The sequence below is a fragment of the Drosophila subobscura genome, chromosome J (assembly GCF_008121235.1).
Source record: "Drosophila subobscura isolate 14011-0131.10 chromosome J, UCBerk_Dsub_1.0, whole genome shotgun sequence".
NCBI lineage: Eukaryota > Metazoa > Arthropoda > Insecta > Diptera > Drosophilidae > Drosophila > Drosophila subobscura.
Window position 1 is genome coordinate 14,533,232 of NC_048532.1, and position 19,614 is coordinate 14,552,845.

Consider the following 19,614-nt stretch of genomic DNA (forward strand, 5'->3'; position numbering starts at 1 on the left):
ATGAGCCGTAATATGCATACTTTGGGTACAGTCACAGCGAATTTAATTAGTTAATTGCTTTATAGAGATCTTGGAATGGAGAAATTCACTAATCAATCATTCTATTACATTCCCATGTCACTGGTCAACCCATCCTGAAACACCTTTTCGTAGCTTAACTCGTCCTTTCCCAATTGTATCTTATGTTATTCCATTCCTAAGTCCTAAGTCATTCACAAACGTTGCTTTTGCATCCTATTTACTGTACACAAAACAATATCATTCCATCCTATCTGATTTCTTGCAATCCTATCCCAATCTCACCTTATCCAAAATCAGCATATCCACTGCCATTTCACTTCACACAATCCCAGAGTAATCCCATGCTCTGCCATTCCATGACCTCCCATCCTATTCTCATAATTTCCCACCGCTCTATTTCATTTTAAAACGCCCACTACTGCCCATCCCCCTGGACCATTTCCCAATCGATTCAAACGTATCGATTCCGCAAATATTAACCAGGCACCAAGGATTCGCATTCGCTTATAGCGCACTCGCAGCGCCGCAAAAGATTCATTCATGACGGAGCAAAGTTTCCAGGATTTCGCAGGGTTTCGCCTGGTGCTCCTGGTCCCTGGTCCCGTGTTGATAGGAATGCTGTAATGTCGCCTCCTGCGACAACTCTGAGCGCCGCTGCCTCTGAGCGCTTATCTTGTAATTATATCGTGGGAGGGGCGCAAGTGGAGGCGGGAAAGATATTTCGGCTGGAGCCAGGAGGCTGCCGAATTATCAGAGCGATTCTCTCTCTCATGCAGTGGCACAAAGAGAGGAGAGAGAGAGAGCAGCGCTTTTGGCAGCCAGCCGAATGTGGGAGCTCTCGGATGCGAATTGCGGGGATGCGGCGAAAGCGTTCGACGAGTGCAATGCCCTGCTTAAAGCACTCACACACACAAATGCCAACCATTCTATATCTCATATATGTACATATATCTGCATCTGTGTGTATGTATAACGTGCACGGGAGACTCTCATCTCTGGTCTGTGCGCCTGTCTTGGTGCTTTATCAGCCAGCAAGCCCGAAATTTCAACCCCCAAAAAAGCCAAAGCCAAAAGCAGAGAAACGGCAAAACGTACGAGCAAAAAAAGCAAACAAAAAAAAGAGCACCGTACAGAAACAACAAAATTTACAGTGAAGTAGGAATGCTGCAGGGGCTAGAGAGTGATGGAGGAGCAGGTTATCCTGGAATTGTACATTTGGTAAATTTATTGATGGGAACTTGTTTTTAAAGGATTCTTAGATATTTTCCTTTTTACTCTTGAGTATTTTTAAGTTTTATTTTCAATAGGTAGTTAATTCATTAATTTTTTCTGCATTCCATTTATTATTTCTAATATTTGTTTGTTACTAATTTCAGATTTATATCGTAAATCTTCCACGTAAGTTTGCATTTTTATGTTACTTTTAATTCGTACTTTACCTTTACCTTTATGCCATTTAAATCTGACTTCTCATGCTGCAAATATCTGCCCAAAACCCATCACAAAACCCTAAAACTCAGCTCAAGTACAGGTACAGGGTGTGTGGAAAGCACCAAAAATTCCAGACAACTAAAAGCTTTCATGAGAAACTAACGAAGGCAAACGAAGGGTAGTGGAATGTGTGCGGAGTATGGGCCACTCGGGGGTTGGGTGGGTGTCAGTGGGAGCTGGCAGATGATTAGGGCAGATGTCGCTTGTGGGTATAGAGGGGGCTGAGCATTGAGCATCCAACAGCCAGCCTCCACTCCTCCACTCCCCCGCTCCCAACACCGCACTGCAGCAGACGTCTTTATGGCTTTGGAGTCGCCGTTTGTTTTCCACGCTCGTTGACTGTACTTTGGTCGCCTGTTCCTGCCAGTTCCTAGAGTTTTGTGGTGGTGGTGTGGTTCCTTGGCAGTCAGGAGTCCTCCTGTTCCTTGGAAGTTCCACCAGTGCCTCTCCTGCAGACTCTCATAGTTTCTGCTGTACCTAATACCTCAGGCTGCTCCTGTAGTACCTATCCCAATGCCTTGCATAAACCGATTGAAAGTGCACCATGAAGGAGGCATTGGGTTGTCCTATTTCTGTGTGTGTGTGTGTGTGTGTGTGTGTGTGTGTGGGGCCACGCCCCATGGTCCTTTCTTGAGATTAATGCGAGAGTTGGCCCCGCTCCACTGTCTTTCGCTTACTCTCTCTCTCTCTCCATCTGCGTTCCGCCATAACAATTGATTTCCTTATTTATTCATGCGCCCCCGCCACTTGAGTCGAAGCCCAGTCCTGCTGCTGCTGGTGCAACTCCTGCTGCTGCTGCTGGGCTACTCCTTGACTCCGTCTTAACGGAGTTTTATTGCTTTCGGATTGTCGTCAATAGGTGTGCTGCCTTCTCTACCTCCACCTCCACCTCCTCGAGCAGAAGTAATGGAGTAATGGCAGAACTTTGAGGAGTGGTTGAGGTTGTCATGGGAGTTAATCCCTTACCCAGACAGGCGGCCCTCAAAGCGAACTCCTTGCTGCGTTCTGGACTGCGGAGTGTGGTCCTGTCAGGGTCAATAACATCAGCGTACGGGGCGCTGTAATTAACAAAGGAAATTAAGGAGTTTCCTCCTGCATTTCCTCTACCAGTCAAATGTTCAACTGTCAAATATTTCGACAAAAAAAAAACATTGAAATAAATTCCGGCGAGTCTTTCTTTCGTTTCATTATCAAAACGTTTGTGCAACCGGAAAATGCTACCGGAAAAATCCTAGGAAAATCATATTAACAGCAACCGCAAAAACAAGAAAGCAAAAAGTTAAAAAAGGAAAAAAATGAAAAAAATAGAAAAATAAAACGTCGTCCCCTGGCGCCTTTGATGAAAGGGTTAGGAAAAAGCAAACAGCAAAAACAAAGAAAAAAGGGGAAAAAAAGAGTTGGAAATGAAAGTCGCGCGGGGAATATATCCTGCGTCCTTTCTTGACTGGTGTCCCCATTTTGCGCTTTCGTCTGCGCAGAAAAATGAAGATTCTTGCCAGCCAAAAGAGCAAGGCCGCTAAATTAGTTGGAAACCAAGACTGGTAATAACCCGATCCCCATTCACCGCGTCACACACAGCATAGAGACAGGGCCGGCATCGAAAAAAAAAAAAAAAAAAAAAAAAAAAAAAAGAATAAAACACCGAAAATGGTGAGGGGCAAGACCCCGCGAGGGAGGCGATGTAATTAAAAGAGATGTAATCCAAGTCGCTCACATGCGTAGGGCAAAGTACTGTAACGCACAGTGCGGACGCCTAGTGTAGGGGCGACAAGGACAAAAGTAAAGAGTCGAGTACAAGTTCCAAGTCACTCACATGCGTAGGGCAAAGTACTGTAATACACAGTGCGGACGCCTAGTGTAGGGGTGACAGGGGATGGAACAAGGAAATGCTACCAGGGAGACACGACTGTCCGCAATTGGTTACAGATACTGTAACGCACAGTACTGTGACTAGCTTCAGCGTGTAGGTAAAGACACAAAGTAAATGAAATAAAAGGTGAAGAGTCAATTGCTGGTTCCAAGTCACTCACATGCGTAGGGCGAAGTACTGTAATGCACAGTGCGGACGCCTAGTGTAGGGGTGACAGGAATATGGAACAAGGAAGCGCTACCAGGGAGACACGACTGTCCGCAATTGGTCGCAGATACTGTAACGCACAGTACGGTGACTAGCTTCAGCGTGTAGGTAGTAGGTAGGTAGGCCACAAAGTAAATAAAAAGACGCACATAAGGCGATCAAAGAACTATAGACGAAGAAGAAACCATTTCACAGCACACCACACTCCATTTCACGGGCACAAGGACACACAAGGAAACTAAATCTAGTATAAACGCTTAAGGACACACGCACCACGCACACACCTATACATATACCTACTAATACATAAGTACATATAGAGATACACACGTAACATCATACACACAAACACTATAAATACGTAGAATAAGAAAAGAGAATATTCAAAATAGATTATATGTCAAGGGAAAGCAGCAGCCAAAGGGTTATTCCGGTAGACACGGAAGCTTTAGTAGCTAGTGACGAGAATCAAGCACAATTAGAGATGAGTCAACCCAACAACGCAAGTGTGCTCGAAGCGGTTCGAGTCATAGAGCTGGTGGAGATTATACCAAAGTATGAAGGAAGTGTAGAGAAGTTAGATGGGTTTATATCAGCGGTAGAGCAGATATTAGGCCTCATAAAAAGGTGAGGAAAGGTCAGCGGTAGGAACTATAGCCCTTAGGGCTATAAGAAGCAAGGTAATAGGAGCGGCAGATAGGGCATTGGAGTTGAATGAGGTAGATTTGAATTGGGACAACATTAAAAAGGCATTGCTGTCTCATTTTAGAGATAAGAGATCCGAGCAGGATTTAATCATGGAACTTACACACATAAAAAAGGAGAAAAATTGGAGTTAGAGCCACTATATCAAAAGGTGTTGGAGTTAAGAAAGGCACTCGTCAGCTTGAGTAAGGCCAAAGAGCCCAACCCGTTGCTAAGGAGGGAAAAAACCAAATGGTATGAAGACATGACACTAAACGCCTTCCTCTCGGCTATAAAAGGGCCGATAGGGCTAACAATTAGGAATATCCATGTAGACGACATTTCAAAGGCATACGAAATAGCCTGTAGAGAGAGAAATGTCTATACTCTGGATGGGCCGGAACAGGGGGCAAAAAAGTACCTGACAACAGAGAACCAGGCTAAAGAAACTAAAGAACCTTTGGCGCAAGAGCTCGACAGGAAAGAAACTCAGACGCCAGGGGTGCACCGGGAAACGCCAGGCTGGCCACAGTACCAATGGGGAGTCAACGATCAATCATCGTTCGGTATGCCGTTCCCAATGAATAATGGAAGTGGTTGGCCAGGTTTTGGGTTCGTCTACCCAATGGGTGGAAACCCCTTCAGGGGAGCTCCCTTTATGCAGAACGAACAAGCAGGGTACACTAGGGGCCCAGGTCGGAACCAGCAGTATAGGAACCCTAGATGGGGCTACGACCAACAGAACAATGGAAGGCGTTGGGGACAGAACAATCGCCAAGAGCAATTAGCGATCCAGTCACCACAAGACGCAGGGAGAAGCGGACAGTCAAGGATGTCTAGAATGACAAATAACACAGGGCAGTCATATAACTCCAACAATTCCAGACAGTCGTACGCAGCACAGCAGACACCTAGTACCTCAACTAGAGTTAGCGGACAACCCGCAGTTGGTCAGCTACACAATATTCAGGAAGAGGACGGAAATTTTCTCCAGGCAGCCTCGAACAAAGCACAGGATACCTAGGAGAAAGGAAGAATCAGTCGACCCTGCCTTATATAGTGGTTAGGTTGGCAGCAAACAAAAATATTAAAATGCTTATAGACACAGGATCCACATTTTCTTTCATAAGACCAGAATTAATACCAGCAGAACACATTAGAAGATTAAAAGAGCCAATAAAGATAAAGACAATCGTACGATCCCACGAAGTACAGAAAGAGACAGTCCTAGCCATGTTCAGAGAACTAGGAGGGGTAGGAGAGATGAGACTGCTCCTCTTTAAGTTTCATCAGTTTTTCGATGGACTGGTAGGAATAGACATATTACAACAAATAGGAGCAGTAATTGATGTAGACAAGCGACAACTGCGTACAGCGGCGGTAGAAACACAGATATGGCTGACGCAATACAGAGCAACGGAGGTATATACGGTAGAAGCGGGCACAAAAAGGGTTATACAGGTGCCGGTACAGTTACAAGATGGGGAATTCATAATTAACAAATATTTCAGAGGGGTTGCAGCGATGGAAACGAAAGGAACGTTTGAAATCAGGGAGTTAAAAGAGGATGAACCTATTGCACAAATCACATTAGGACCAGCCAGGGTAATACAAACATATAAAACCTTCATACACATAGTCCGACTAGATGAATATGTAAAGAGCGTCGACCACTTACAGCAAACACTCAAGACTATACAAGAAGACAGCGAAACAAAAGATTTAGTCAGGGCACTTCAAAACAAATTAGATCTGGTAAAAGGAAGAATGGAAACGATATCTCCCAGGAAGAGAAGTAGGAGGGGATTGATTAACGGATTAGGTTCAGTAGTAAAAGCAATCACAGGAAATCTAGACGCAGAAGACGCAGATAAATTAGAACAAGAGATCAGAAGAGTACAGGAAGAGGAGAAAAGGTTAAATGAAGAAATAGGTACACGCCAGAACATGGACAATAGGTTCATTATAATGTTTAGAAATTTAACGCAACATATTAACGAAGAACAGGTTAGGGTGAACTCTTTTATTAGCAGCTATAAAAACGGAATAAGTAAAACATTCGTAGAAGAGGACAAAAGAATTTATAGAATAGAATACATCGACAGAATTTCGATCACGATAGACATGATAGCAATGAACCTCAACGAGGTAACGGAGAGCCTATTATTAGCAAGGGTAGGAATAATCCCCAAAGTCATATTAAATAAAGAAGAATCACGTAGAATTACACAGAATTTAGAAGACCAAAGGGTGCAAATACTATCAGAAGAACACATGTACGAATTTTTAGAGCTGAAAGCCATAATGAATGGTACGGACATAATATTTTCACTAAGCCTACCAATTTTAAGAAAGAAATGTATTTACTGAGAAGAATACTACCATTACCTATAAATAAGACAGAATTTGTAATAGCACCTAATTTTTGTAGCTTATAATAACAACAAAATGTATTATTATAAGGACAAGTGTCAACAAATAAAGGGAACTTTATACATGTAAAAAAACGACAAAAGCGTAAAGAGAATCAACGAAGGTTGTCTGAGAAATCTGGTGAACGGAGAGGCAACGGAGTGCGAGACAAAAGATATAGGACTTCGCAGGGAAATCTTCGAACCGGAGAAAGGATATATAGCAATTTTCAACGGCGAGAAGGTGAGGATACAAACAGATTGTGGACACGAAGAAATATTCAGCGGATCAGCGATGATAATTTTCAACGATTGCGCAACAGTAGTTAACAACATCCAATACGAGGCAGTAGAGCAGCTAGAGGTGGGACACATGAAGCTCGAGATTCCACAGGTAGCGGACCGCGTTTTGCATGTCAAAGAGTGGAGTCTCGCAGGAGGATGAGACCCGAGGTGAGCGAGGACCGTGTGGAGTGGGGGGTGTGGGGGCTGCATAAGAGGTCCTCGGGAGAGAGCCTTCAATGGCCCTCTGCGATGTGGATCTCTCCGCGATGTGAAGGAGTTTGCATTGACACTTGACTTTAAATTGAGCGAATGGGGATGGCGCTTTTCCGCGCGCAGCAGCCACACCGCTTTTCCCACCCCACCAACATTTTCGTTGCATACTTTTCAGCGTGCGCGTCACTCGTGTGATGGCTGGGGGGTGGTTGGGTAGGGCAGGGAGATCCTTCGAGCATCAACGTCATAAATATGAGTTACGTGTGGCAAGAAGGCAGCCCAGGGATGCAGGGAGGAGGTGAGGCGGTGAGGAGGCCAGGTGAGAGAGCAGAGAGCAGAGAACGGAGAGCACCGAAGCAAAAGAATTTCCCACTAAACTTTAATGCAATTTCTTTTTTAAGGATATGCAGGTCTTGACCTGCCCCCAGCAAAAACTTTTTTCACCTTTTAGTTGGTGTTCATTTTTGTTTGCTGTTTTTCTTGTGTGCGCTCTCTGTGGAGGGGCGTGGCACGTGCCATCGCCACCGCCCGCTCCCTGCTGGCCAATATACAAAATGCAGTTTAGAGCTTATGAACTTAACTTTGATGGGATTTGCACTTTGAACAGAGCATCAGGGCAGGGAGTAGGGGAAAGGAGTAGTGATACGCGGAGCAGAGAAAAGCTTGAGGAAAAGAAAAGTGCACAGTCCTTGAGGAAGTTGCCCCGTTTAGAGAAGAGCAGAAAAAGGAGTAATTGAGGTGGAATATTGGTATGAATAGGGGAACAATTTGGATGAATGCAATGGAAATTGGCAAGAGAGATTCCTGAGAGATTTTTTTCTACAATAATTATCGCTAAAAACTTTCGTATCTATTGGTGGACCAAAGATAAGAAATTAAACTCAAAAGTTCTGTCTTGGGAGACTCTCCATTAAAAGAAAGAGTTTACCGAGTTTACCCGTGGAATAATAAAACATTTCTCAGCTCAATTAACTTCTTCGCGGCTTCTTCCGCTTGCCATAAACACAACCTGAATAGCCCTGAATGTGAACAACACTCATAAGTGCACTCCTCAGTCGTTCATTCATTCATTCGTTCATTCTCTCTTTCGCTCACAAATTAGTAACCGTTAAATTTTGAAATTCCATTGAATTTGCCTGCACCGCCGATCCGCGATCCCCGACAAGACAATTGAACGGTCAACGACTCGGCAGGGGCTTCCTCCTTGAACTGTGTGGATGGTTGGGCCACTGATTCACTCCCAAGCCCCCGAGTTTCATCCCATTCCCATTTCCTTTCTCCGTGTCAGTGATTCCCCCCGCTCGCCTACCCATCGATCGACGGGCGGACACTGAATTTTTGTTAATGCGCCGAAAGCGGCAAAACTTTTGTCATGTTTTTTTCGCCTTCTTTTGCTTTTGCTTTTGCTTATGCTTATTCGTATTCTTTTTCTTGGCGTTCCTTTTGCTGTTGCTTTTTGGGTTGTTTTCGTGTGCCTTAACTGACTAATTTAGTGGCTGGAGTTCAATGTATTCCATAAATTTCGACTAAACGTTCAAGGACAATGCGTATCGAATATACACACCACTCCGTGCAGTGGGCAGTGGGGGGTGAGCGGTCGGATCTCTCGGTGTTTGTTTGTGCATTATGTTTTGCTTTATAAATGAATTTATTACGAGGCGGCGGAGGGGGAGAGCAGCAGAAAGCGAAAGCAAAAACAACAAAGCTACGACTTGGACTTGGACTTCGTCTTTGGCTTCGCTTCGCTTCGTGGCCCCCCCACCGAAGCTCGATCACTTCGGCTCGTTGTGGCAGCGGAAGTCATAACGGTCAAAAATTGCAGCACAGGGAGAGGAGTGAGCAGAGCGCAGAGAGTGAGTGTAACCAGAGGTTGAGTGTGGATCAGATCGGAGACCCAGACCAATCCATAAAGTGATTTATGCCTCTTCTGCAGTGTTATTTTTTTTCTGCTTCGCTTAGCGCCATGTCTGCGGGTGTCGTCTTCCTCCTTTGCCACTCGGTTGTCTCTTATTTGTATTATTTTTCACAGAAACTGCTGCACACGACGATCCCCCGATCTTCTGCAGCTCTTGTGTGTGTTTGTGTCTGTCTGGCGAAACTTTCATTGAGCGTCGCGCCGCGACTCGCGAGTATCGGCAATCAGTAATTAATGGCTTTGTCAGCCACAAGTCTCCCCGAGACCCAGCCCAGCCCTCGCTCTGTGTGTTTTCGCTGTGTTCCAACATGTGTATATAATTTTTGATTCTTTGCATTTTGTCTGCGATCTTCACTGTGTGTGCACCCTGCCTCATCCCCCTATCCCCTGCTGCCATCCACTGACTATCCTCTGGCCCATCGACGACTCCTCCTCGTCTTCTGCCGCTGCGACCTCCTGCTCGTCTTTTGCTTCGTCTGCGTCTGCGACCTCCTGCTCTGTCTTCGTCGCCGATCAAATGCTGGAATTTCGTTGATAGCGCCGCCAACCGCCAAACATCCTGTTGTTTTTTGGCATGCCCCTTAATATGGGGTTAGTACTTGAGAAAGGGTATGTTGGTACTCCATGCAGAGACTTTTTGCATGAATGAATCACTTGCGAAGTTCCCCACAGAGATTTGGGTTCATAAATGAAAGAATTATGACTGGAATTCAGCTAAGAAAGCTCCTGGAGATCATCACACAGATCTATAGCATAGAAAAATGATCTCTAACTAAAAACATCTCCAGTTCTTCCTAGATCCAATAAGCTACAGTCCGCTGATCCCCGAGATACGATCGGTGGGCAAGAGTGCACTTTCCTGCACCTTCCTCTAATGATTCCACGTAAACTCCACGGTAACCTGCCTGTCGATCATCTCCAGTGTCTCTCTCCCTCTATGCATTCTCGTTTGCCCCGCGTTTTTTTGTGGTGCTTGGTGCTGCTGGTGCCTGATCGTTGTTGTAGCCTCGATTGTGTCTTTGGTCTCTTCTCTCCGTTTGGTTTGGCATTTTGCGAACGTCTGCACGTCTGCATATCTCTCTGGCTGGCTTTGGTCTGTGTGCCACGGTGGGGAACGGTGGGGGAACGGTGGGGAACGGTGGGAGCTGGGGCGCACAGACGTTAGAGCATTTGGTTGCTATTTTTAATGTTGACACGTTTGAAGATCGTTGACTCTGAGGCAGACGGTCAATGTCCACTTGGCCAGAGAGCAGACGCAGCAGGCATCAAGCGAGAGGGATTTCTGCTGCATTGAGAAATGTTGTATGTGAATTATGCGCACATTTTTGTATCCTCTGCTTTGGTTTCGGTCTGCTGATGACAGAAGCTGCTAGCTGGAGCCTGGCAGGAAGAATCGTGGCTTGGCGCAAGAATCGTGTGCTCGAGGCCAGAACAATGAGTGGAGTGTGGATAGCGGAGTGGAAGCCCCAGAGTGCAATAGATCAAGCATCGATCACGATCCCCATCCCCCCATTGACTGAGCAAATAGTTCAGGCTGGGGAATAAACTGTAACCTGCGAGCCTCTACGGTAGTCTTTTCCCAAATGAATGATCAGAGAGGAGAGTGCTGCCCATTAACCAACAATGATCAATGGATCACACACAGTTTGAGCTTTCAGTTGAAGTGCTTCACGCTCTTCTTTAAAGCCCTTATGTGGTGAGGATCAGTAACAGTTTCCTCTTGCTAGACAGCTAGATCTTCGCTCATTCAACAATCACGATTACTTGCCCAAAAGAATGATCTCCCATGAAAGAGGATCTTCAAATCGAAGACAATGGCACGATCTTTTCCGCTACGCTCTCGATTCGGAGACTCATTCGATGGCATCCTTTCACCTCTCAGATGTGATCTCAATTAGCCATGCAAATCTCACTCTCCTCTACTTCTCCCTCTCCCTCCCCCAAAGAACTGTTCTCTCTCTCTCTTTCTGTTGATCTTTCCCGCCTCCTGAGACAAGTGACATGATGATCCACGGCGGCCTGTCATAAATCTCCTCACCCACCAGAAAGACTCTCGAATGGATATTGCGAACTCTGTGGATTGGATTGTTCCTGGAATTGTGTTACACAACGAAGAGGCGGCAGGGAGGGAGGGAGGCGGCACTCCGGCTTCGTCTCCATTTGTGTCCGTCCTGGCCGGTGCCGGTGTTGTTGTGTGGTCAAAAAGGAGCCGGTAAAAAGTGCAAATCACTTCATTAATGTGCCGACGCTGCCGTTGCACGTTGTCGCTGTTGCCGGTGCCGGTGCCTGTCTTGTTGTTGCAACATTGTTGCCACAAGGCAAAGTTTTGGGCGGCTGCCCATCATTTGACTTAATGGGTTCACCGGCACCCCATCCAGCACCCTCAGCAACAGGCACCACAAACACCAGCTTCGGCGATCCAGCCGAACAGCTTCTCAGCACCAGCACCAGCATGCAACGTGCAGCGTGCAGCGTGCAGCTTGCAGCTCACCTCCAGCAGCACCAGGAACATGTCCATAAAGCAGGCCTGGCCTGCCTGCCTGTCCGCCTTTTTGTGCTCCTCCTACAGCTCCCCATTTCAGCTGCTCCTCTTTTTCTGCCGCCTCTCTGCTCCTCCTCTCCTTTTCCTTCAGTTGTTGACCCGCCAACAGAGCCGCAGAAAAACGTTCGTCAGGCGGAGGAATTCCACCAGCGATCGTCGTCGGGGGGTTAAGGCATTTAAAGGAGACCAAGGCGAGGCCGGGCAGAGTAAGTGCTGGACTAGGTGATGCCCTAGAATAGAGAGATGGATGGGGAAAGGCAGGGAATTTGTTCTACTCTCAACTGAAAGGTGCAGCTTACAGGTCTCAGAGTTGTCCCATCTCTTGGGGGTTCCGCTTGAGCCTTAGCATACCCCACATTACCCTGCATACTCCGCCCAAAGCACACAAAAAAAAAACGCACACACTCATGCCGCAGCGATGTTGTTTGTTGTCTTTGCTGTTGTTTTCCCTGATATGTCTCCACGATATGCGGCACTGCTCTGCTCGGCTGCTGCTGCTGCTGCCTGCAACATTGTTGCATGGGAATGAAGATCCCACTGGAGTCGTCGCGAACGGGTCGCGTGGAGGCGCACTGTGGAGGCGCACCAAATGGAGAGACTGTTGTGGGATTTTGGAGCTCCTCTGGAAGGTTGCAACTTGCAAGGAATGCTGCGATTCATTTTGCCACATCAGCGCCAGTTTGTCAGCTTTATGTCCGTTAATTGAGCGTGGAACAAACGATACCCGATGATCTTTGTGTGTGCCTATCGCCTCTCTATGGTCTTCCCCTCTTCTTCTGTGCTTCCAAGGGGGACTAGAGATCAATGATACGATGGCAGTCAGCTCCCCCCATTGGATGTGCCTTGGTTTCTCCATCTCAAATCCTCTTCTACTCTTCGATAGCTCCACTTCTTCGCTTTTGCTGCTTCCCTTCCTCTCTCTGTCTACTCTTTTCTGTGTGTTACCTTTAATTGCTCTCGTAATTCTGCATCAACGCGTTGAAGCGATTATGGGGGGCGCCCATTGTCCGTAGAAAGCAAAACGAAAGCTTCCGAAAAAGAAACCCCGAAAAACTATGTTAAGCATTTACACGTGCCGCTTGCCACACAAGAGACCTCCAGTGCTCCAGTCCAGCGCTGCTCGAGTGTGCTGCCCCCATGCGGATGCTCTACAATATTTTGGTGGGGGATCGCTCTGGTAATCGATCGATGGTGGGCAGAGACTCAAGTACTGTAAGTACCGTAAGTAGTGCTGAAGAGCGATTCAATAAGTCAGCTGAGATGAGGTTAAGATCCATGGGAAGATCGTACGAAACGATTGTTATTGTCGGTAGAGAGCTTAAGAAGAAATTATAGCTTAAAAAACTAGCAGAAGAAACGAATTGAGACTGATCCAAGATCCAAGATTGTAAAAGAATAAAATTCATCAAATTAGATGAAGGAATGAATCTGAAGAAATCAATGAATCACAGAAATTATCTTTATAGTGATCTAAGTGAACGATCTCCGAAAAAAAGACACTCTAAGGCACAAATTTATGGAATAATCTTCAACAAAAAACTATTTTTAGGCGACTTTCCATTAGAATTCCTATTGAACAAAATTATCTTAGCTCTTCCCCGTCAATAAGTAATCAATGAACTCCAATGCTTGCCCTACCTTATCGTTATAATTATAATTATAGGGCATACTCATACGAAAGACCCCCTCCGAGTGACAAAAGTCCCCGCACAAATTCCTCAATGAGTGAGTAGGAAAGATTGCTTTTGGCTCCCAGCTCCAAGCTCCCAGCTCCGTTGCGTAAATTGAACAAACGAAAGAAACATTTCTCGAGCTGCGCACGAAATAAATCTCAAGAGGTGGCGGCGACACACACAACAAACAACCGAAAAGTCAAACAACAACGAACATAACTCGAAGGGAAACCAAAACCAAAAGCAAGCGAAAAGAAAAGAAAACGAAATACGAGAAAACGGTGAAGGGGTGTGTAGAGGGGGAAAAAATACGAGTAATAATAAAAAATTTCATGATTATTACAAGCCACCAGAAAAAAGGTGTCATTGCAGGTGAGAAACGAGAGCACACGCGTATGGTATGCCCCGTCGCACAAGAGGGGGGAGCAGGGGAAGCAGGAGGTGCCACTGCCACTGCCCCCCGGACGTAGAGCTCCATGGTGGCTCCCAGTGGTTAGAGGTAGCGCCCGTTCAGTGAATAGAAATCAAACCTATAATCGAAGCTCTTTTTTCTCTCTTTTTCAACTATAAAGTTTAGGTGTGTGGCATGCAACTCCCCACTCCCTTTTCCCCCTTACTAGTAGTTCCACTACCTCACAACTATTTCCCCACCCTGGAAAATCAAGAAAAAACCAGCAAGAAATAGTTTTTTTCGCGGGCGGGGGGCTTTTTTGTTTGCGTTTCCATCAATGAATTTATGATGGTACTCCCTACTCCTCCCCCTTACCTTCATACTCACTCTCTCTCCATCTCTGTCACACATTCCACCTCGCTCTTTCATGCGCTCACCGTTAGATTGCTTTTTTCACTGGTTGTTTTCAGTTTTCAGTTTTAATTTATCATTTTTTTCATCGCTTCTCGTTTTTTGTTCGACTAATTTTTCCTCTTTTCGTTAATTCATAAATTATAATGCCACAAATATTTGTTGGATCGCCCTGCTTTTGGGTGTGTCAAGGGGGGGTGGGCAATATTGGTCAATTGCTTGTCGTTGGACATTTATGGGCATAAATTATTCTTTGGATGGTAAATTTCTAGAAAATGTTAAATTAAAAGTTATTTATTGTATTTGATTTGCTTTACGTGCTCTGTGCATGAAATATTGTTGGACTGCTGGGAGCATATGACACAAGAGTCGCTGCCAAGAAGAGAGGGGAGTAGTGGAACAAGTCATTAGCGGGTGGCAGGCTAAAGGAGGAGGAATGTGACCGGAAACGCTCATTGTGGAGGAGAAGGAGATGGTGAGACTTCAGATGGAAAGAAGTTCTTGGGGAAAAGGCTTGTAAAATCGGGTTAAAATATTGAATTTAACAATGGTATCCCACTCAAACTGTGGCATATTCCATAAAAAGTGTTTTCCCAATAAGAATAAACCCAAACGCTTTCACACTGTATCCCAAAATGTCACATAATCGGTCCTTAAACACTATTAAATTCGCCCAAAAGTAATCAGCATTCAAAACCCCCTTCAAACCCCTCAAACGAAACGCTGCTCTAAACGTTTTCTCAATGTTAATTAGAAATTTCCAATATTGGTAATAACCTCCTGCTTTCCCCCCTGCCAATTCTCTCACGAGTGTCACTCCACTCCACTCCCCACCTTTATATTTATCCTGTCATCAAAGCAAAAGCCATCATCATGGATACGTTTTACATACATCTACTCTACCCTCCCATATCCCTCCCATATGCATGCATATATGATGATGTTTTAGGGGCGTGGCTCCGTGTGTCTCTCGCTGTGTGTGTCTCCACAGCCAGTTAGCCATTTAATGGCTTGTCTAATATCCCATATCCTTTAACTGCCATCGACGGCCATTAAAAAGCATAAAGTCATTTGGTAATTAATTTTCATGTTTGGGTTCTCCGTTCTCCATTCTCCGCGTACACTGCAGAAACAACCAGGGAAGCAGCGAGAATCTATCCATAGAATGGTTGGATAATAGTGGGGGTCCGGCCCCTGTTGCCTGGCTTGGCAATGGGGCGCGGTTTTGGTGGCAAAATTTCTTTAACTAAATGAGGAGTCAGCACCCCCCTTCTATCCGCTATGCTCAATGCATGTGTGTAGCATATTTGCCTGCATCCGCCATCCGCCACTCGTTTACGTATTCGTATTCGCATTTTGCACATAAACAAACACGAATACTCCTGAATACTGAATACCGAATACTATGGGAAAAACGCGCCAAACATGTCCTACCTTCATGGGATTTCCAGTGCGCACGTCAGGACGATGCTGCCTGATGCTGCCTGCTGCCTCTGCCCATTCCCCCATGTTGAGGCTATGTTTATGCTGCAGTTTCTGTTCTGTATATGTACAATGGATGCCGGGCTCCAGCATCCTTCCAGCTTCCATTACTACGAGCATTTTTACTACGTTTTATCGATCCACAGAGATGTATATAGTATGTATATGTCCCTCTCTCTCTCTCTCTCTCTCTGTCCCTCTCCCTCTCCCTCTAACTGTAGTTCTCTCTCTCGTTTTGTGGCTGTGTGTGTATCCATATGCCGGCACGCGAGCTGCGAATGCTGCTCTGCTGTATGCCCAGCCAGAAAAAGAGCAGAACACAACCCAAAAAGGGACGAAACCCGAAGCAACGGCCAGGCTCGGGATCTGTTCTCCACATCCCGCAAGCAGCCCACAGGAGTCGCATTGGGCGAGGCCACATCAAAAGAGCACCACAGCCTCGAAGGCAGGAGGTGAGGCGATGATGGAGCAGCGGAGGCAGCATGGCTCTCGTTTCACTTTCCACTTGATTCCTTGCGCTTGACAGCCAAAACGAAGCTGAAAGAGGGAGTCGGAGCAGGACGGGATGGGATGGGAGGCTGCAGCATGCGTATGTGTGTGTGTGTGTGTGTGGCTGTGTTGCAAGGATGCAAGTAGCTCTTCGGCTGTGCTCCCTTGTGGCACTCTCTCTCTCTCTGGCTCTCTCGCTAGCGCTGTGTCTGTCTCTTTCGCGGCCATTGACCTCTGATGTCAAACAAAATCGGCGCGCACTTATTATATAGCGCTAGAAAACGATGTAGCGGCGGGGGGATGGGGAGCACAGAAGGGACACTCGACCACGGTCCATGGGTTGCTAGAGAGAAAGAGTGGGTTGGGGTGGTGGAATGGTCAGGTTGCAGGTTTTGAGTGGATTCCCGGATTGGATTTTGTGGTACTACCGGCCGCGGCGCCCCCGACCCCACCGCACCGCACCGCTTGCCTCCAGAGTTTGTTTTGTTGTGTAAATTACGTTATTTACGTGGGATATTGTTGAGCGACAAACGCCGACGAGCAGCGAGCGACGAGCGGCTGAGGAGGAGAGTTTCAGGTTGCTTTTGTTGCATGTTTGAAGGGACTCTTAAATTGGATGCTTGCCGCCTAAGCAGAGGAAGCAACAAATTGGAAATTGTTGCAAGTGGAAGAAGCGCCGGACAGGGCTTTGTGTAAACGAAACCAAAGCGGTTTACTCGGAAGTTTACTAGACCCATTTTGGGTGGTATATCGGGGATAAATAGGGGTAGATTGTTGCACATGGACGTAGAATTGCTTGTTGGGAATCAGATTTGTGTAAGGGAAGCGTTGGCCAATTCCCATAAAATATATTTTGCTAGCCACATCTGTCTTATAGATAGAGAATTATTTAAACACCGAATCTTACACTTACACCCAAAAATATGCAACGAATTTGTATAGAATTAGACTTTACATTTCTCAGGACTTGCTCGCAGTGGCGCCATATCCTACATGTGTTGTGTGATGGCCATTTGCTGAACTAAGACAGAGCAACGGGGTGGAGTCTTGGCTGACAGCCACTAAATTCCCTATGGGTTGCGAACACGACTAATAGTTGTACTCAAACTGTAGCAGTGACCACAAAACTGTGTTTTAATAACATTTATTTGCTGAAAACCTTATCTTTTGGCTATACAAACAACGATTTAAGTACTAACAATACGATTCCAATGGGTTTCCGATTCCCCTTCAAAAACTTGACAAAGGCACAGAGTTCTCGCACGTATCCTCATCGCTAAATCAAAGAATTATCAGAATTTGTGGGAATTTATAGACTTTTTACTCACTTATCGATGCGTCGCAGGAAGTTCTGAATCTGCTGATTCTTACCGATCAGCGCATAGAGTGCCGCAAAGCCATGGAAGGCCATGCAGAAGCAAACGGCATAGTTGTGGAGGGAACGCTCTCCGCGGTAGTAGTTGAAGGCAAAGGAGCAGACGCAGACGAGCCACACGAGGGCCGTGTAGCCGAAGTACTTCCAGAAGGACTTGAAGCGGTTCTTCTCGATCGACTCGAAGCTCTTTTCCGTCTCGATGACAGGCTGCTCGCTGATGTAAATGAGGGTGAGGATGTAGAAGAAACCACTGATGGCACAGGCCACGAAAACGGGTGCAAACAGGTACACCATAATGCTCCAATTGCGAGCTGGAAAACACAGAATGATAAAGATCTATGGGGTGTATGGTAAATCCCTGAACTCACGATCGAACCAGCAAGTGTCGCCGCCAAATACCCATCGGTTGCCATAACGACTGAAGCCCACAAAGACGGACCAACCGATGGCAATCAGCACGATCGGCGTGAACATCAGCCAGAACATGAGCTTCGTGAAGACCACGCCATGGAAGCTCAGATACAGTTTGAAGGAAACAAAGCTCAGGATGTAGAAGGACAGCACCAGATACATGAGGGTTAAGCTAGCTAAAGATGCGATAGGGAAATCAATCAGTGATTGGGGGACACAGAATAGACCTTTCTTACGTATGATGCGACAGGCCGCTTTGGAGAGTGTTGCGGGATTGTGGAGTGTGAGGTAGCCGAGCAGGGCATATCCCAGTATCAGGCAGATGGTGTAGGCCTTGATGGCCACACCGTAGAAACTGTTGCGCATCTCCGAGCACATCAGATACACCACCAGCACAATGATCATCGAAATAATGGATATCAAGAGGCCTGCAGAGAGAGAGAAAGTGGAAGAGAGAGAGAGGGAGAGATTTAGGATCTGCTCTGTTTTGGGTGGAACAATTAATCTATCAATCGCCGAAAGCAATTCACTTTTTGTTATTCAAACAATCATTTTTATGAGCGAAGAATGGTATTGGAAACATCTTTGTGGATGATTTGATAGCTGTGGGAGGGAGGAGGCACTCACATATGGCGTAGGTCCACTCGCGAACGCCCAGCACAAAGTGCAGCTTCTCGGGGGCACAGACCAAAGGCTGCCAGTCCCACGAGGAGGAGGATGGGGACGAGGCAGCATTGTGCTGCAGGAGAGGCGTGTAGCAATAGTGTTTGGAGAATATATGACCACGATGGGCAATGGTTCCATTCTAAAAGAGAGATAAATAGTAAGAAGAACCCTCGATGGAGTGTGAAGAATCATTAACCCACCTCATGCAGTGTCCAATGGACGTATTCCGAGACTTTTGTCACTGGTTTCATGTGCTCACACGGCGTATCCACGTAGATGCTGAAGCGTGAGCGTAGTTCCAGGTCCTTCAGGCTGCCATTTGCCAGCTGCACCTCCATGTGGCTGTGGCGCGGAGGCGGCAGACTATCGATGGATGGTGCCGAGCACTGTCTGCTCTCCAGATCGTAGATCTCTCCCTCCGGGCAGCAGAAGCGAACACAGGGCTTCAGTTTGCAGACACAGCCGCGCAGGTGCTTGGGCGCCGGCACTCGGATGCCATTCTCGATGACAAAGTCATAGGCGGCCACCAGGTTGCGTGGAATCACCGTCCAGTTGTGGACATACGAACCATCCATGCCGAAGCTGCCCGTGATGTTGGCAGTGTCAATGAAGGCGCAGGGATAGCGCATCTCCTCCGGGTAGCTCCAGGCAGCTCCCACCAGGAGGAGGAGCAACGGCAACGGCGCCATCTGTAGAGACATTCTCCTCTGCGGCTGCTGATCTTTCGGGAACGATTTCGTTGTTTTTGTTTATCTCGCGGCTTTCAATTTATTCGTGTGTTTACCTCCGCAGCGTTTTGGTTTCCCAATCGATTCGATTCGAATAAACGAACCGCAAGCAGAATATTTGTCGAATATTTGTAGAATATAGAATATGGATAAATAATGCAGCACAGCGATGACGCGTGTACCAGGAGGAGGAGGTGGTGGGGTTAATTGAGTGAACTGAACTGAACTGAACTGTGCGGATCGATCTTTCATCTGCACCTGCCGCAGGCTGAACTTCGACTGAACATTTTGGAATGAATCCCACAGCGAATGAGTGCGCGGCATGGAATCGAACATCCAGACGATGAGG

At 46.5% G+C, this 19,614-nt stretch overlaps 1 protein-coding gene across 1 annotated transcript; it reads right to left on the bottom strand.

Moving 5' to 3' along the window:
* Window positions 1–17,278: 17,278 nt before the first annotated feature.
* On the bottom strand, window positions 17,279–19,253 carry LOC117893443 (probable G-protein coupled receptor Mth-like 8). The gene is made up of 6 exons (XM_034800062.1): window positions 18,738–19,253; window positions 18,499–18,676; window positions 18,108–18,299; window positions 17,829–18,047; window positions 17,414–17,771; window positions 17,279–17,361 (listed from the first exon to the last, which is right to left on the bottom strand). Exons 1-6 carry the CDS (start codon window positions 19,236–19,238, stop codon window positions 17,316–17,318), a joined length of 1,494 nt encoding a protein of 497 aa, XP_034655953.1. The 5' UTR covers window positions 19,239–19,253; the 3' UTR covers window positions 17,279–17,315.
* Between the last annotated feature and the right edge of the window lie 361 nt (window positions 19,254–19,614).